The sequence below is a fragment of the Alosa alosa genome, chromosome 2 (genome assembly GCF_017589495.1).
Source record: "Alosa alosa isolate M-15738 ecotype Scorff River chromosome 2, AALO_Geno_1.1, whole genome shotgun sequence".
Lineage (NCBI taxonomy): Eukaryota > Metazoa > Chordata > Actinopteri > Clupeiformes > Clupeidae > Alosa > Alosa alosa.
In genome coordinates, this window is record NC_063190.1 from 2,384,649 (window position 1) to 2,401,569 (window position 16,921).

Here is a 16,921-nt window from a genome sequence, read left to right on the forward strand (position 1 = left end):
GGCTCTCTCTGAATGTTTTAACAATCTGTAAAGCGTCATGAGACATGTGTAATGTTTTGGCGCTCTAAGTGAAATTAAATTAAAATTTAAAATTGAATTGAAATTGAAATTCATTATTCTATCTTGGAAGTGAAATTTAAAATGGAAAAACAAGTGGTAGGCTATAACTGTTTAAAGTTCTATAGTCACTTGCTAAATGAAAATGATGCCGTATTTCCACCTATTTCAGGTATTAGGCTACAAAGACAATGTTGACTTAATGATTGTATAATGTAAAATGCAATAAAGAAAAATAAATGTAATTCTAAGTGTTATTTGGACCGTAGGCTATAGACCTACCTAAAAGATCTCAACTAGATTATCTGATCAATGTTCCTTTGGTAGCGGTCATACATTTTCACCAGGTTGGACCAGTCTCTACAGAAGTGTAAACACTGATGCGCGCAGGGATGCCCATAGGCTAATAGCCTAAGTTACTTCTATATGCTGACGAAACGTCAACCAACTGCCAATCACGATAACCTATAGCCTACCCCTGGCTTGAGTCTCCACACCCTGTGCCGATGTCTGCAGGCATTGCATGCTTTGGCCACAGGTCACAGATTGTCTGTATGTTATAGTGTTTATGCCTCAACAGATGCCATATCATTCAGATGGCCACGATTAATTTTCCATTTCACTTCCAAAACAGAATAATGATTAATGAATGAACACGAATGAAGTACACGGACCATCAAGGTGCTAGCTAGTGTATTTTGTAAGTTCTGCTTAGTTTCAGTAAACTGTAAGGTTGTGTCATACTTGTTTAAGAGTATGACACAACTTGATAAGATTGTGTCCCCTTGTGTTTGGAACATCCACTCGTACAGCATGGAGCACTATAGTGGATAATTAACTACCATATTGTGATTCACTACATGTATATAGTGCATTATGCTGTGAAGGAGTGGATGTTCTGCACATAAGGCCTGTCTACCAACAATGCTGCAGGGCTTTTTTAGTCTACGGCAGTGGTTCCCAACCTGGGGTCCGCGGACCCCACTAGGGGGCGCCAGAGATTGCAGGGGGTCCACACAATGCTGCCTGGGCTGAGGTTGTGAGGTTGCCAAAGTTATATTTGTGCACATTAAATGTATAAAATCCCAACAACACACCCAATTGGATAATCAAAATTCTGTATAATTCAAATGAAAACATATTTTTGTTCCACATTTAAATTCATGTACCGGTAGCTATTTATTATCTCTGAACTTTAATTACAAAATTATATCACTTTGTATTAATTTTGTATTCTTTTTGTGTGTGTATGTGGGTAGGAGTTCGGGTAGGGGGCCCTGGCTTGTCTTAGACACAGGCAAGGGGGCCCACAAGGTAAAAAAGGTTGGGAAACATTGGTCTACGGCATCTACGATCGCAGGTGCAGCAGCTTTTATTACATCTACCTGCATCTATGTCCATGGCCCAATAAAGTTCTCATTTCTTCATTCCTGATAGATAAATAAATGTCTCACCGCAAAACAATGAAATCTTAAGTCAGATTTATAAAAAGTACATTTAATTACTGTGAAAAGGAAATAAAGTTGACATATGGGTTCACAACAGCTTCACTGCTGTCGTCTAGGAGACCATCTGAGTGTCCACTCCGGCAAAGAAGAAAGCCAAAGATCAGTGCAAAGGCTACAGGGCTGAGTTCTACAACCCAGCAGCATAGTGTCCAGTCGAGCGTTATGGTGGTGGCGAGGGGGCCACAGGCCCTGTTGGTCCTTGGTGGATATCTACATGTCCTCCACACTCCACTTGTAAGCCATGTCTTGCACTGCTTTCTTGTCAGCCATCCTATTGTAGCGCTTCTGCTCAAAACCGTTGGACCTGCCAGGGAGAGAGATTTACAATAAGCTCAACACGCAGTACTTCAGATAATCTTTCTTTAGTCCTACTATCAAAAGATGCATGTTGATACAGGCGCTGCTTGTACCTGTCCACACCATCCCAGCGGTATCCGGGCATGATGTTAAAGCGGTTTGGAGGCGGGGCTGGTCCTCTATACCGTGGTTTCTCTGAAAAAAAAATACACAGGTGCATGAAGTATATGATGGCACTACGTAAAACAAGGCAAAGTTCCTAAGAGTAGGCTCCTGAGGTGCTGACGTCTAACACACCTTTAATGCCTTTCAGCTTGTTCTCCTTGGCTTTCTTCTTGCGCAGCAGGGCAGCCATGGGATCTCCATCCCTCTCCTGCTCCCTCAGCATGCGGTCCAGATCCTCGTCGTCTCGGTGCCGGGCCAGAGGCTTCTGGGCCTCCCTCAGGGCGTCCTCCACATTCTGCTGCTGCATCTGGCCCTGAGCCAGCCTACGGAACAGAGAGAAGTTGAAGTAAATATGTTTCATTTCCACACGAGCACATTTAAGAACAAAGTGACAGTGAATAAAAGAAAAATAAATAAAAGGAAAATACCAAATATGGAGTATTTACAAAGAAATAACAATAACAGATCAGAGGGGATGGAGGGGAGTTGTATTGTGCAAAAGTTCAAAGCAACTCAAAAAAATACTAACAAAACATAAAATCAGATCAACTTAAGAATATATTTAATGAACAACCACTTAAGGAATCAATTAATACACTCATATCTACCTCCTGAACCAACATCACCACCTCAAACCACCTTAATGCCTTTTCCAGATGTCAACCGCCGCTGTGGTGTTGTAGCCAGTGTAACTATACCCATCACTGTAGTAGTTTTAAGCACCCCCACTCAGCAAAAGAGCCCTTGTGGCCCGTCTTATATGGGTAAAACTAGGAGAGCCCTAAAAACTCGCATTGCGGAACACAGACTAGACATTAGCAGGGCTTAAATCAATACAAATATCTGTGCCTGAAGTTATCAGACATTTATGAGGACGTCATATATACTGTAGTCTCATTGCCTATTTTCCAATCTTACACATACCAACTCACGCCTGAATTCAGGCATGGTGCCTTAACACTTTTAGCCCTACATTAGGTGCAAAAATATTACTTCATTCAGTGGCGGCCCATTTGGCTGAATTTAACCATCCAATCTTCTTACTAAAATACATAGATATTGAAAAAGTCTCTACCTCCAAGAGGGGAGACCTGAAAAATTTACTCTCAAAAAGAGGAAATCTCTGGATAAGTAATTTAAAAATATTATCTCCCCATGGTTTGAATATTGACTATGATCTAAGGTGTTCCATGTAATGTCTGTTTATTGGAAATGCAAAAGTTCTTTATGATGCTCATTAGAGCTGATGTTTTTAACTTGTTTTTGTAGACCTATTGGTCAAATTGTATGTATTTTCACTTGTATTTTATAGTGAATGTATAGCCTATATGAAATGCTTCCTTTTGGGACCACACCCATTTTGGTGACTCTCCAATGGGGGAGCCCTGTTGCCAGGTGCGCTAAATGAGAGTTACATATAATGGGTTGTGTGTCTTATGTTTTGTCTTCTGTGTTTTTTATGATCTGATGAAGGCCCTATAGGCCAAAACGTCATTGCCTAATAAGCCTTTCCATATGGAGTCAGAGTGAGTGGCACATCTTGATTGTAATGTACAGCAACATAATGACATAACACATCGTCCTCAGAAAAATCTAAAGTACTATCATCGGGCACATGTCAGTTGTATGGGGCTTTCAAAAATGGCCATTTGGACAAGTCTATATCCTGTGGAACTATAATAATTGAGAAGCACTACAGACTAAAAATAAATAGTTAAATAAATAATGAATTTTAATATAGGCCTAGAAATATTTATGGTTAATCGATAATCGATCATTAATTCTCCCGACGATCGACTTAGAAAATGTAATCGAATGCCCATCCCTATTGAGAAGCACTACAGACTCACCCTTTGCCCCACTGAGTGTATTTCTCATCCTTCTCCGCCTTCTCCCCTGCCTTCCTGCTCTGTTCCTGCCGCTCAGCATCGATGTCCCGCTTTCTCCCCGACTTGTCTCGGAAAACAGTCTGCGCATTACGGGATTCCTCTGAATATGAAATAACCAAAATAATTATATTAAATAAATATATAATTGTATAAAAAATATACACATGACCAACAACAGGAAGACAGATGTCATGAATGGAGACCTTCAAGAGGTTTGTTGTGCTTTTCCCTCCGTCGAATCTCTTCTTGCTCCTTTCTCAGGGTTTCCACAGATACGAGACCTGCGGCTCCGCCTGACAGCATCCGTGGAGCCTGGACAACATTAACAGGTCAATCATGTCAATCAAGTGAATCCATGCCATTCAAATCCCTTGCAATATTACTCCAATGTGATGCATTCAATTTTGTCCTGTTATTTGGTTGTCGGTTAAGCTTTTTATGTGTCTTGACCGTCCATCTGTTATATGACCTTTGCTTAGGGCTTCAAGTAACAATTATTTTTACCGTCAATTAATCTGACAAATATTTTCTTGATTATTCGATTAATTGTTAAATTGAAACAATGTCCTACTAGCTGCACAACAATTTCTCCTCAGGGACAATAGAGTCATTCGACTTTTAACTTGTCACGCAATCACTTAAAGGTGCAGTCAGCGACCTTCTGGCTGCTATTTCCGTGAGTACAGTACACTGCAAAAAACTCAGTCTCTGTAGGCTACACAGGCTCCAAAAACTGGAAGCAAACCAAGTGAGAGCAGCCTATCCCCCAAACAAAAATGAAACCTTGTGTGGAGTTTCTCTGAAAATACTGAACGGAAGGCTGAGCTACATCTCTGGTGTGTTTTGTTTGGTCCTTGGTGAAAATATAATGCATGTTATTTTGGACAAGAGCGTCTGCTAATAATTTTACATATAGATATAAAACATAGACTTCCAGCAGAATCGCAAACCGCATCTTTAAAAACAACTTTGTTCAGAACTAGGGGTGTCACGATTTCGATTGTAGCCACACGATTTGTAGCCACACCCCTAATGTATGCCAAGATGCAAACACACACACACGTTAAACTGGGGAGTCAACACTCTAACTTTTGGCTGCAGCCAATAAAAAAAAAAAAAAAAAAAAAAAAAAAAAAAAAAAAAAAAAAACAGTCCTTCTAGTTGCAGAGTTTGCAGGTGCTAGGCTTGTTTGATGCTAGAGTAGTTTTATTTCACACATTTCAGTAGTTTTATAACACTATTCTATCAACACAGACATTTACATCGATAGTCTGCCGTTATAATTTATTTGCCTCGGGTGTACTGTGGAGTGGGTAAGACTGTTTTTAGTGGCAGGCTAACACATACCGTTGACTTGCGCTAGCCTAGCACCTGCAAACTCTGCAACTAGAAGGACTGGATGAAACATGTTGAAAAGGTCTCCACTGATAAATATCACACTTCCTAACTTGGAAACGAGGTCCTTTGTCCAAAATCCTGAACTACCCTTTTAAGGCAAAAAAAGCACATTGACAAGTAGTGCATATTCCACGAACACTCTTCGGAGTGTGCTGACACAATCAAATTATCATTCTGTTTAATGTTTGTTTCAAAATAAAAGCCCCAAAAACAGAATAGGAAAAGGCCCAAAAAAGTAAAAAACATAAGGAATGCATTAATAGTAGATCGAAAATTAAATTGGATCGTAACTTTTAAAATCGAAAATTAAATGGAATCGAGGATTTTGAGAATTGTGACACCCCTATTCAGAACACTAGTACTTCTTTGGGAAGAGCTAGCCGCCTGTGACTTGCTAGTGTACCTGCGCGTCAGGGGAGGCGCGTCGGCGAGGGGGAGAGAGATCAGAGTCAGACCCTCCTCCACCCTGCGGTCGCTTCCGAGGAGGGGAGAGGTCAGAATCAGAGTTTCGGCCACCCTGCCTCTTCTTTCGCGGGGGGGATAGATCGGAGTCTGACCCTCGTCCGGTTTGAGGACGTCTCCTCGGTGGCGACTGGTCCGAGTCGGAACCCCTCCTGTTTGGACCCTTCCTGCGTGGCGGTGATAGGTCAGGATCTCTGGAACTGCCTTTGGACTTTTTGGAGTGTGAGGACCCTTCTGTAAATAATAAGTGAAAAATGGTTTGAACCTTAATCCGCATAATATAGGTCACAGATGTAAATGAAAGGCCATACTGCATATTGTGATTTCAAGCAGACATATATTATGGGTGGACATTCCATAACCATTAAGTGTGAGTAAACAAAATACTGTGCCATTGTGTTTGTAACGGTCATGTAAAATCTCAAGTGCCATTTGGAGACAACAAAAGAAATCTTAACAACCAACAGCTACCCACAAGGCAAAAATGGAAGAGAGTAGAGTGCAAGAGAGTAATTCAAAGTGTTTGCACATACACGATTCATGAAACCGCATATGAGATATATTTTGCTTTATGTAATATATAACTTAGTTACATTATTACTGTATATAAGTATATCTAAACAAACAACTCCACCTTTGTTGTTTCTGTTCGTCCTCCTCAAGGGGGAACCCTTTGAAATCTTCCTTGGGGGTGAAGGTGAGGAAGAGTCATGCCGTCCACTTCGGACATTTGATCTTGGAGGTGAAACATCTGGTGAATCGTGACGTGCTCTTCGCTGCGGTGAGAGGTCTGGTGAATCATGACGTGCCCTTCTCTGTGGTGAGATGTCTGGGGAATCATGACGTGCTCCTCTAGGTATGGAGTCTTCAGGAAAATCATGTCGTTGACGATTCACTGAGGATGTTCGCTTCTGGTTGCTATTGTCAAAACTGTCTTGACTTTCCTGGGATTCGCCAACCGAAACTGAAAGACCATGGCTATTCATAAACATAGCTTCACATGTGTGAAAATAATAGAAACTGACAGTCAGTATTATAGCCTACAGTAAGTAAGCACGATGCATCTCTCACCTGACTCGTCATCACCCAGCGTCCTCCACTTGTTGCTTGTCCTGAATGCTTCTAGTAGCCTCACCTCTTCTGGACGCTCGTCTATGAATTCCGCAACCTAAGAGAGAAATGTTACGTTACAGCCTTTCCATAAAGGTCTGACAGATGATTGCCAAAGCAAGTTCTTTTGACGGTTTGACAAAAAAAAAAAAAAGTTTTCAACCTGGACCTACGTTGCGCTAGGTTTCCAAATTAATCAGCTAAACTTACTCGCGGAAGACACTTCTACCCTAACAGAACGCAACTTCTAAAGTCGATAGGCTTACCACGGGGGCTTCGTCGTCTTCGTCTTCGTTCTCCTTCTGCTTCTCTTCACTGTTGGTATCCATTTGCATCCAGTCCACATCGTCATCCACAATTTTCATCCTACAGTTATGCCAGGTAATCGTAATCATTACATTTGACTTCTGCCATACACCCACACAAATACAACCACTTACTGTTTGATGTAGAACCACAATTAGTACGTTTGTAAGTAATGATTTGAACGGCAATTTCAGTGAGTAGCTGGCCTGCAAACTTAAGTAGTGGCATGAATGCTAACGTTAATGCTTTCAATAGCAGTTGCTAGTAAAACATGCAACGCCATTTGTGTGTTTTACTGACCCTTTTCCAGGCTGTAGAATTCGTTTCTTTTTAACTTTCTTTGCTTTAGATTTCTTCGAATCTTCATTTCTTGACAAATAACGTTTCAGATAGTCCGCTTTAGAGAGAGCAGCGCCTTTACTACTGCCTGTGGAGGCAGCCATTTTCCCTAATACACAATCGCATTACGTCACCGTACATAATGCCTTGAGGGACAAAAAGGAAGAACGTGAAGAATGAAGACGCACAGAGGCAACATGGGCCTAAACCAGTTAAGTGGTTCTCAAACGTTTTCTGTCATTCCTCACTTTGGAAGTGGGTAATTTTCAAGCCCCACCTGACCCCATCAACTAGGCAAAATGGTAATGTTAAAAAAATGGTTCCACGTTGCATTTCCTGTCCGCTGGATCAGATGGTATTTTAATCTGCTGTCTGTTTGACTCCTTTGTTTGTGTGTGGCTATTTTGTTTTGAATCTCAAAAAAGAAAGGCATTATTAAAGATTAACAAAAAAACAAAACAAATTTCCTCCTGTTCCTCGCGTCCCACCTGACATGTCTCCCCACTAGTGGGGCCCGCCCCACACTTTGAGAACCACTGGCCTAAACCCTCATCAAAAGGAATTACAAGATTTATATAACGCTTTTTAAAACGGTTGCTTATTTCAGAAAGTGACACATTGGTTTTGGTCCTATTATTTGGACTGAGACAAAGAAACAGAACTGCACAGAGAAAACAACACCCGTGAAGCAGATGTAGGCTAAGTAGGCCTACACTGGGCATGACATTTATTCAGAGTGCTGCATATGCATGACCGTCCATAGTCAGTTTGTGGTCCGTCTGAAATTAAGAATTACAGTGCTTACACTATTACACCTTGATCCTGAGACAAATAAACCAACTTATCAGAAAACCTGTCAATCACCGTAAACATAGGCCTATTTTCATAATTAATTGTTGCTGAATAATTATTTCCCAATATTAACTTGATGGGTTACGATATAATACAAGAAATAAAGAAATATTTAGGGAAATAACAGGGAGGGGATCAACCTATTGATGGGAAGACATCTTGAATCAACCACGTTTGTGGCAAACATGCTTGTCCATGAATGGACAAATTGCAGCCTTGCATTCCCAACACTTTTCTATAGTGTGGTTTAACTCTGTCTGATTTCCACAGACCTGACATTTGGCACTTTTCTGTGTGTTTTGGCCCCCTTGCGGTTCCTTTTGTTGTTTCTTTATAAGTGTCTCAAGAGACGTCTTTGTAGCTGGGTCTGTGCAGTGTGCTATGCCAACCACGGTGAGCCGCTTAGGATCCCAAACACAGTCCTCCTCCAACCCAGCAGTGGGGGGCAGCCAGGCTGTGTCGTAACCATGCTGATGCCAGGTGTGTGACATGCCTGCGGCCTGGCCGTCTATCTTCTTCACCTTCCCAACCCTCACACTGAGCTTCAGGACCACTCTTTCATTGGGCGGGCAAAATGCGGGATAACCCATGGCCTTGTTGATGTTTCTGCTGCAGTAGACTCCAGGTCCCAGCCTCCCCCCTGCAGAGGGCCTGAACCCGGAGGATATGATGGCCGTGGCGTTGGTCTTGTGTGTTCCGTGGTACATAGTGTAGCCACGGCTTGACTTTGGCGCCTGGCCTGGTTTCAAGTCCCGTGATTTCTCACAGAACACTTCCCAGCCACTGAATTTGATGGACATTGTAATGCCTAGGGAGAGGGATTGCATCATAATAAGCATGATTTTACACTAAGTGGGCTACCTTTTTCTTCATTTTATGTGGTGTATGAAGTTGGGCACTTTTTAATAATTAAATGTCATTAACCTCTTTGGAATCTATAAAACTGATCAACCTATTTTATTGGTTAAACATCAACCATTTCATAAATCATGACTATATTGAATGTTGTCGATATACAGCCTTATTCATCTTTTATCAGTCAGAATGAAATCTTTAACTGTTGAATTAAGCTTTATTGTTAATAATTAGTTCCTGTGGAAGTCAAATCATAAAAGTAAGCAGAGTATCTAAATGTACAGTCCCATGATTAGCATACCATGCACTTTTTCCAATTTTCCAAAAATTGTCTGTCTGTCTGTTCATTTTTTGTTGCTCATACACAGTCCAATTCAGTCGTTACTTTAAACTTCTTTAATGGCCCCATGGACCTTTTGGGCCAGAGGCCCTTCTTCAGAGCATTATCCCTGTTTTTTTATGATTGATGGAAGACAACCCATCATGGTGGCTCAGACCAAGCCATAAATAACCATAGCCAATATACTTGCTTCAGGAGCACTCGGGAAAATGAATTAGCTGTTGAGCTCACATATTAACAACCTTTCGAGACGCCTCAACAAAACCGTCGACTACATCTTTGAAATTCCTCTTGGCCTGCAGACCTGTCAAGTGAAATCAACTTGAGATATCTCTGTGCTTATGCTGTTCTGCTCTTGCTTTTCTGGTGATACCCTTTTTAATATCATGTTTTATCCAGTGCTTTTGTTATGATTGTGAAAAGTAGCAGTTCAACCAGCTCAAAAAGTCCTACACCTGATTGAATAAGTGTGTGTTTTTATATGGTTTGTAAATAGGAAATACTGGCCTACCTTCTGGCGTCTACACTGCTGTTCTGTTTCGCTTCAAGTTTCAGTTTCACTTTATTTGCTCCTCCTCCCTTCTCTTTATTGGATGATTTCTAGAGAAGTCATCACATCAACAGCACACCCTCTCCTGCTTGAACTCTTTCACACTTTCATTTCTCACAAATGAATCACAATAACCTTTCATACATTACAGTATGATTTCAATAAATTATGGAGCTGATTAAACTATAATAGCTGGCTAGCATGCAGCTGTGAATTTGTCAGTACAACACACACAGTAGTAACCATTAGGATAATTACAGTTACTGACTACATACATTTTTTTGTTTGTTTTGAAGGAAAGAGAAAACAGGGATTTATTTTGTAATTTTGTGGATTTATTTATTTGGGGTGTGTATTACCATGTTGAGTAGCACGAAGCAGCTGAGATCAGTCAGGATTAGTGGCAACAACCATTTGCACATTTAGCACAATTCCCAGAAGTGCAACAAAGCAAATAATAATAACAAAAAATAAACAAAACAAACCTACAACAGTTGACTTGTGTGACTGGTGTGTTGTAATTCTATGCACAATAGTGAGTTTCCCTAGACTACCATTCTGCAGTATTGTCCTACTCGTAGTGCGCTGTGGATTCATTCAGTGGGTTCAGTGGGACATCAGGCCCAAAGGCAGGAGTAAGTAGAGGGAGCTCAGCAGAGAAAGCATCAGAGCACCATTAGACAGAAATGCACTGAGGGCAGAGCATGGCACTAGTTGATCTGCAAGGCAAAAGGAACAATCAAATATTAGCTATTGAGAAATTGTAGTTAACATTATGAGATAACTTAGTCGATAGCATTTTCCCATCTTACCAGGTTCAATGTTAACAGATTCCAAATGTCCAGATATTTTGCACATGAAAGTTGTGTTTTCCGACAAGATGAAATCTTTGATTGTTAGCCGTAGAATGTCGTCCAGAAGTTCAGCGTAGGCCTGATCTCGTCTGAATTTGTCGTCCGCCATGACGCCAGAGACATTGGTGTTTATAAGGGTCTCTTTGCCTCCTGTGGCCATGGAGAACTCATATTCCATGCGGACTTGGTTTGGCGTAGGGTCAACTGGACAGTCCACCCGAAGGTCATTGTCCTCTTCTTGGCACACAGTAATTTTCTCACTCAGAACAGGCCCCCCAAAAACTGGAAAGCAGAATGCAATACAGCGAGTTAAATGTCTATGCAATTCTGCAAAGCTCAGCGCAGTACCACCACCTACATCCTGACTCAGCTCGCGTACCCCCACCATCCAACACATACAAACGTATTGATGCATTCCAGGCATCATGTTTAATTAGTCTCCCTACATGATAACAAATAACAAAATCAAAATGAGCAACTGGTCTATGAGCTCTCACACTAAAAAAACAGCGTGGAGAACAACATAAGTATAAGTATATATACTTTTTTGATCCCGTGAGGGAAATTTGGTCTCTGCATTTAACCCAATCGGTGAATTAGTGAAACACAAACAGCATACAGTGAACACACAGTGAGGTGAAGCACACACTAATCCCGGCGCAGTGAGCTGCCTGCTACAACGGCGGCGCTCGGGGAGCAGTGAGGGGTTAGGTGCCTTCCTCAAGGGCACTTCAGCCGCGGCCCACCGGTCGGGGCTCGAACCGGCAACCCTCCGGTTACAAGTCCAGAGTGCTAACCAGTGGGCCACGGCTGCCCTAATATATAATACATAATGAAACACAAAGAACAAAGAGAAAATAGGCTTAACATAAAAAAAAACATTTTAACACCTTTCTGACATTGCCCTTTTCTTCTCGCATGGAACCTAACGGAAGCTTGCGTACAGTTTGGGAATCCCTGTTATAATGTAACAGCAGTAGGGCAGTGATGACAAGGCTGTATGTTGACACAACGTGCTTGTCACATTTAGGTCACTTATTGACATGGATTTTATCATTGAAATTCCATTAGTGTAACTTCCATAATGACCCATAATGATTTGTCTGTCAGTGCTGGCAGGACATATGGCTTTATTCAGCTGGTGCACTTTCTGGGTCATTCCTCCTCTCACGCCAACCTTACTGAGTGCCTCTGTCTGTCCCACTACATCCCTCCCGTGTGTATTTGCCTGGCACATTTATAACCCAAGCTGACTGTATAAACCAAGACCCAGTGTGTTACACAGTCACAGTCCCTACACAAAATGTGTGTGTGTAAAGTGGGCCTTACCTCCCAGTATGATCCCATTAACGAGCACAGTGGTCCACATGACTTTCAATCAGTCTGCAAACTGACATATCAGACATGGTAAGAGTCCATTCATATTGATTTCACATAGACATTACAAAACAAATTTAATATAGAAGATTATTGAAATTATTGACACAATCCATAGAAACATTATGTAGGTCCTACATCATAAAGTACCTGTGATTATAGTTAGCTACAAAAACAGACATATCCAGACAGACTTCATCCCTTGCAGACTGGAGATAAGGGTATTTGCCAGGTAAACTGTTTCTGTAATATTTTATTTGAAATTGATGTTAAAGGTAGTACAAATAATGTTTATCTCTTATTATAACTATTCATTCCATAGCCCTATGTTGCATTGATGTGGAGCAAAAAATGTTTTTGGCAGACTTCATGCAAACCATATAATGTAAACAAGCATAATATACAAGTAAGTGAAAACATACGCATATATCCTGGATCATACTGTATACATCCAATTGTATATCAACAGTTGAATGTAGAGAGACATTCAATACAGAGACAAATCTATTTATCTGTCATTTCAAGAGACTGTGTGCTCTTGGACTGACACACACAATACTGCTGCTTCTACATGACCACACAAGGTCAAGTAAGGTAAAGCCGGCTACAAGGTGATGAATTCCTTCAGAAGGTGATATTATCACGGGAGAATATTAAAACAAATTGATCAAATATTAAAGTACTTGTTGTAGTACTTGAGTGCTGCTTAGATGCCATATGAATAGATACTGCCTCAATAGTTTCCCCTCAGCTCTTCAAATTTAGCCCCCAGTGACGTGAAAGGTCTTTTCTTAAAACTCTCAGGGGTCAATGTGAATTATTACGACACAAATGCAACAGAGGACACAATATCCCTGTACAACCCAAGAGTCTTTTGTATCCTTCCTGTGTCAGGTCAGCAGTCTGCAGGCATCCCTGTACTGCTGAGTGGAGAGTTCTAGATGCATATGTCCCTCAACAACAGTGACCAGAGATTCCCAGGGCTGCACAGCTCCACCCACGTCCCTCCTTGGGTACTGCACGGATGTGAGGTGGAGTGCCTCGTCCAGGCAGCCACCCCTCACGTCCTGCCTACGCACATCGCTGCAGTAGAGGAGGGGGAAATCGTCCACCCCCCCTCCCAGCAATTTGGCTCCGGCCCATCAATTAGACATGTACAGAAGGTTGTTTTTCCATGCCTCAGGCAAACACCTACATACTGTGTGAAGCATGCAGATGACCTTCTGGTTACTGTGCTAGCAATGCGTGAGCTCCATCATGCTCCTGATGAGTAAGGGGCACTCAAGCACTCCAGAATAACATTTCCTCAGACATCACAAGTACCAGCGCTCACGTCAACAGACACTCAGATCACTCAGCATCCCTTAAATAAATAACAAACGAATAACCAATGACCTCCACACACACCCTAGCTTAAGACATCCAGAGAGCTCTGGAGCCATCATTAAGGTGCACCATGAGAAAGCAGTTTTAGACGGGCTTACCTCGGACGTGGAGTGCGCGCGCGTGTGTGTGTGTGTGTGTGTGTGTGTGTGTGTGTGCTGCTGTCGTGGCTTCCGTGTGCTGGTGCGGAGACCAGGCACGCTGGCTCAGCCTTGCAGAGGCTTCTCTCCTCGCTCTGTCCTGCTCAAGGAGAACGCACAGCTATAAGGGAGTGGAGGAGAGAAGCAGGAGAGGGAGGGGTGGGTGAGGTGGGCGGGGTTGGCGGGATGCTGGAGAGTCCTTGCTGGGATGTCCATGCTGTAAGATGTGACTGTAAATGTAATGTTAAAAAAGGGAAATGTAAATGAATTTGGCTAATGAAGACACATTGTCAAACAAGCATGTTTTAAGGGACAGTGCTTGTGCAGACAACTTCAGCATTCCTCTCCCTCATCCGCTCAACTGGAATGGTTTGATCCTGTAACAAGCAAGTTTGGTTTGAACTGGAGCTGAAATACAACAACATTTATGTTTACAGTTCAATGTTTACATAAAAAAGAACAGCAACATTGGAGTTCAAAACACTTCAAACAGTATTACCCTTGTTTTCTGAGATCATATTGTGCAATCTAAGTTATCTTCAAGGTGAAATTGAATACATTTGGTCAATACATTTTTGCATGTAAATTCAGACTCTGTTCACACGAATACTATGCCTCATTAAATTAGAAAAAGCCTTATCTCTTCCAAACACTTGGAACTCCTCCAAAGGCTGATGGGGTGTGGAATGGAAGATCAAACTATAGAACTGCAGTATAGACTTCTGGTCAAACACTGACCATCTAACGTCTGAAAAAATATACAGAAACCTTGCAAACACCACAAACAGCATAGCTGGCACTTTGTTGGTTCTGTGTGACATTTCAACTTATGTCTTAGGCAGTATTTCCATTTAGCCATTTAGCTGCTGTTTTTATCCAAAGCGGCTTACAACAATCAAGGTACAATAAAGGTACAGTGCGACTTGGATGTTGTTAGTGCCACAATAAATAAATACTACTCAATATAGTTGGTGATTTATTTTGTTTTATTAAGTGTGCTTGCAAAGCAGCACACTTATTGTTCTTTTTAAGTTTTATTATTTTTCCCGTCTCCCTAATTTTTTGTCAGCTCTAGCGCCTAGGCCCTTTGAGACAGAGACACCGTTCCAACTTTAAAACGTCCGGTCAGTACCGGTGTAAGTTGCTTGCGAAGATGACGTCAGGTGGGCGTGTCGTTCGTCCACCATATTGGATTGAACAGAAAGCGAAACTAAATTTTCACAGGTCACAAATTTGGTCCGAGCGCCACGAAACTTGACGTACATTATCCTTGGACCAAGCCTCACAAAAGTTACCAGAAGGATTTTTGATTTTCAAAAGCGTTTGCTCGTCACAGCCAAACAAAATCGGCGGCGAAGCTCCGAAACAGGAAGTCGTCCATATCTCAGGAACACTGTTAACATATCGATACCAAATTTTGTATTTGAACTCGGGACTCCAATGTGAGGGTGCATAAGCTAAAAAAAAAAAGAAAACATTCCAAAAGTTTCCAGCATTTGGCAAACCACCCACCCGTATTTGGTAACTATCACCTTCCACATTTGCAGTTGTACATCTATCACAATGCCTTCCAAGTATGCACAATGTCTCGGACGAAATATTCGCACGAAATTATGCAGCCTATTAAAAACATGCATTCGTATTAGTCTGTACACACCGAGGATGAAATTCGTTGCGATTAAAAACATTTTCGCAACGGTCTCATTTCATGCGAAAAAGAGCTGTTGACCAATCAAATAATGATTTTGCAGGGTTCCATTGATGTCACAATAGAACGACGAGCAGAAAAAAAGCTGATAGATTGGGTGATCCTACTCTCCTGCTCACGATGACTAGTCTCCTTAATAGGCCTATATGCCAAAGTTACAAAGAGTTTACATTACAGTAGACTCTCTCAGGTGTTCAAGAGTACTCCTGACGAACTTCTTACGTAGTGCGAACTCCTTACAGACAGCTTTTCCCACTTCTTACCACCGTCCCAATTCACACTCTAACCAAAAAGAATGAAATCTCATTACAGCAGTGAACAGAGGGCTTCTCACTGCACATATTTGCAATGAAAAAATACAACATGCATTCATGGAAATGGAAGTTTTAAGAATAGGTCATGATAGGCTATGCTGCTGACAACAGCATTATGTCCAGGGTTACCACTATCGTAATTTTGCCTCACATTTCCTGGTGCGTTAACTTTGCTTTATGCTTCATAACTGAAGTAGCCCAATGTGGAACTCTGAAAAACTTTCTGTGGATCTTATAAAGGTAAGCTAATAACTGGTAGGCTATCATTATTAGCTTTTGCTGTGTGTTGGATCATCGTCATACAAGCTGATCAATTTTTACCACTTGTTGCAGCAGTGCGATTTTATCCCATGCTCATTTCTACAGGCTGTCTCTGCCTCCGCTCCTTAGCAGATACATTTTGACGTAGCCTGCGTGTGAAATGGTTTCGTGAGATGTACATGATATAGGCTATGGCCGTTTTATAGCGTGTTGGCGTATAGCATTTTGGCATGTAACATTTTAAATGAGGCCTTGCCTATCCTACAACTTGTTAGGCTACACCAGTCCGCCCAAATGGCATACCTCGAGTCCATATGCGGGCACCCCTGGCTGCAGCTTGCAGATCGGGGCTGGGCTCAATGTGGGGCAGAGCACAACGTTGAGCTCAGCCCAAAATCAGCTAGTCATTCCCTGCTGACCTCTCTGTGTCCGTCTATTTACCCGGACTCGGAGTTCAAATTTTTCTCAAGGAAGAATGCTTAACTCTTTAAAAGCGTATCCTCCGTAACTACTGTCAACGTTAATCATGTCCCTTCCCGCCTAGCGTTAGAATCTGGTTGCGTGTGTGTTGTGTAGTGGGGTGGGTGTATGGGTGCACTAATTAGCCCAACCAACTTATGTTACATCAGTGGTTCGACTGCACAATTATCACAATCACAACATATTGCACACTGCCCTCTCCCCACATACACAGCACACTATCCCATCTCCCCTGTCATCTCCCCAACACACACACCAAGACCCCTGGCAGTTGGG

General features: G+C 41.9%; 2 protein-coding genes across 2 annotated transcripts; both read right to left on the minus strand.

Moving 5' to 3' along the window:
- Window positions 1-1,538: 1,538 nt before the first annotated feature.
- Window positions 1,539-7,686, minus strand: bud13 (BUD13 homolog). The gene is made up of 10 exons (XM_048269748.1): window positions 7,493-7,686; window positions 7,153-7,252; window positions 6,848-6,944; window positions 6,411-6,740; window positions 5,718-6,010; window positions 4,120-4,228; window positions 3,878-4,016; window positions 2,160-2,350; window positions 1,976-2,057; window positions 1,539-1,869 (listed from the first exon to the last, which is right to left on the minus strand). Exons 1-10 carry the CDS (start codon window positions 7,633-7,635, stop codon window positions 1,776-1,778), a joined length of 1,578 nt encoding a protein of 525 aa, XP_048125705.1. The 5' UTR covers window positions 7,636-7,686; the 3' UTR covers window positions 1,539-1,775.
- Window positions 7,687-8,217: 531 nt separating this feature from the next.
- Window positions 8,218-10,127, minus strand: LOC125311614 (gig2-like protein DreN). Its single transcript, XM_048269848.1, has 2 exons — window positions 10,090-10,127; window positions 8,218-9,191 (listed from the first exon to the last, which is right to left on the minus strand). The coding sequence occupies exon 2, from the start codon at window positions 9,181-9,183 to the stop codon at window positions 8,548-8,550; it is 636 nt and encodes a 211-aa protein (XP_048125805.1). The 5' UTR covers window positions 9,184-9,191; window positions 10,090-10,127; the 3' UTR covers window positions 8,218-8,547.
- Between the last annotated feature and the right edge of the window lie 6,794 nt (window positions 10,128-16,921).

Coding starts and splice junctions, on each gene's coding strand:
- bud13 (XM_048269748.1), bottom strand. CDS start 7,635: ATGGCTGCCTCCACAGGCAGTAGTAAAGGCGCTGCTCTCTCTAAAGCG. Junction 6,741..6,847: donor GCTGGGTGATGACGAGTCAG/GTGAGAGATGCA, acceptor ATGGTCTTTCAG/TTTCGGTTGGCGAATCCCAG. Junction 2,058..2,159: donor CAAGCTGAAAGGCATTAAAG/GTGTGTTAGACG, acceptor TTTTTTTTTCAG/AGAAACCACGGTATAGAGGA.
- LOC125311614 (XM_048269848.1), bottom strand. CDS start 9,183: ATGTCCATCAAATTCAGTGGCTGGGAAGTGTTCTGTGAGAAATCACGG.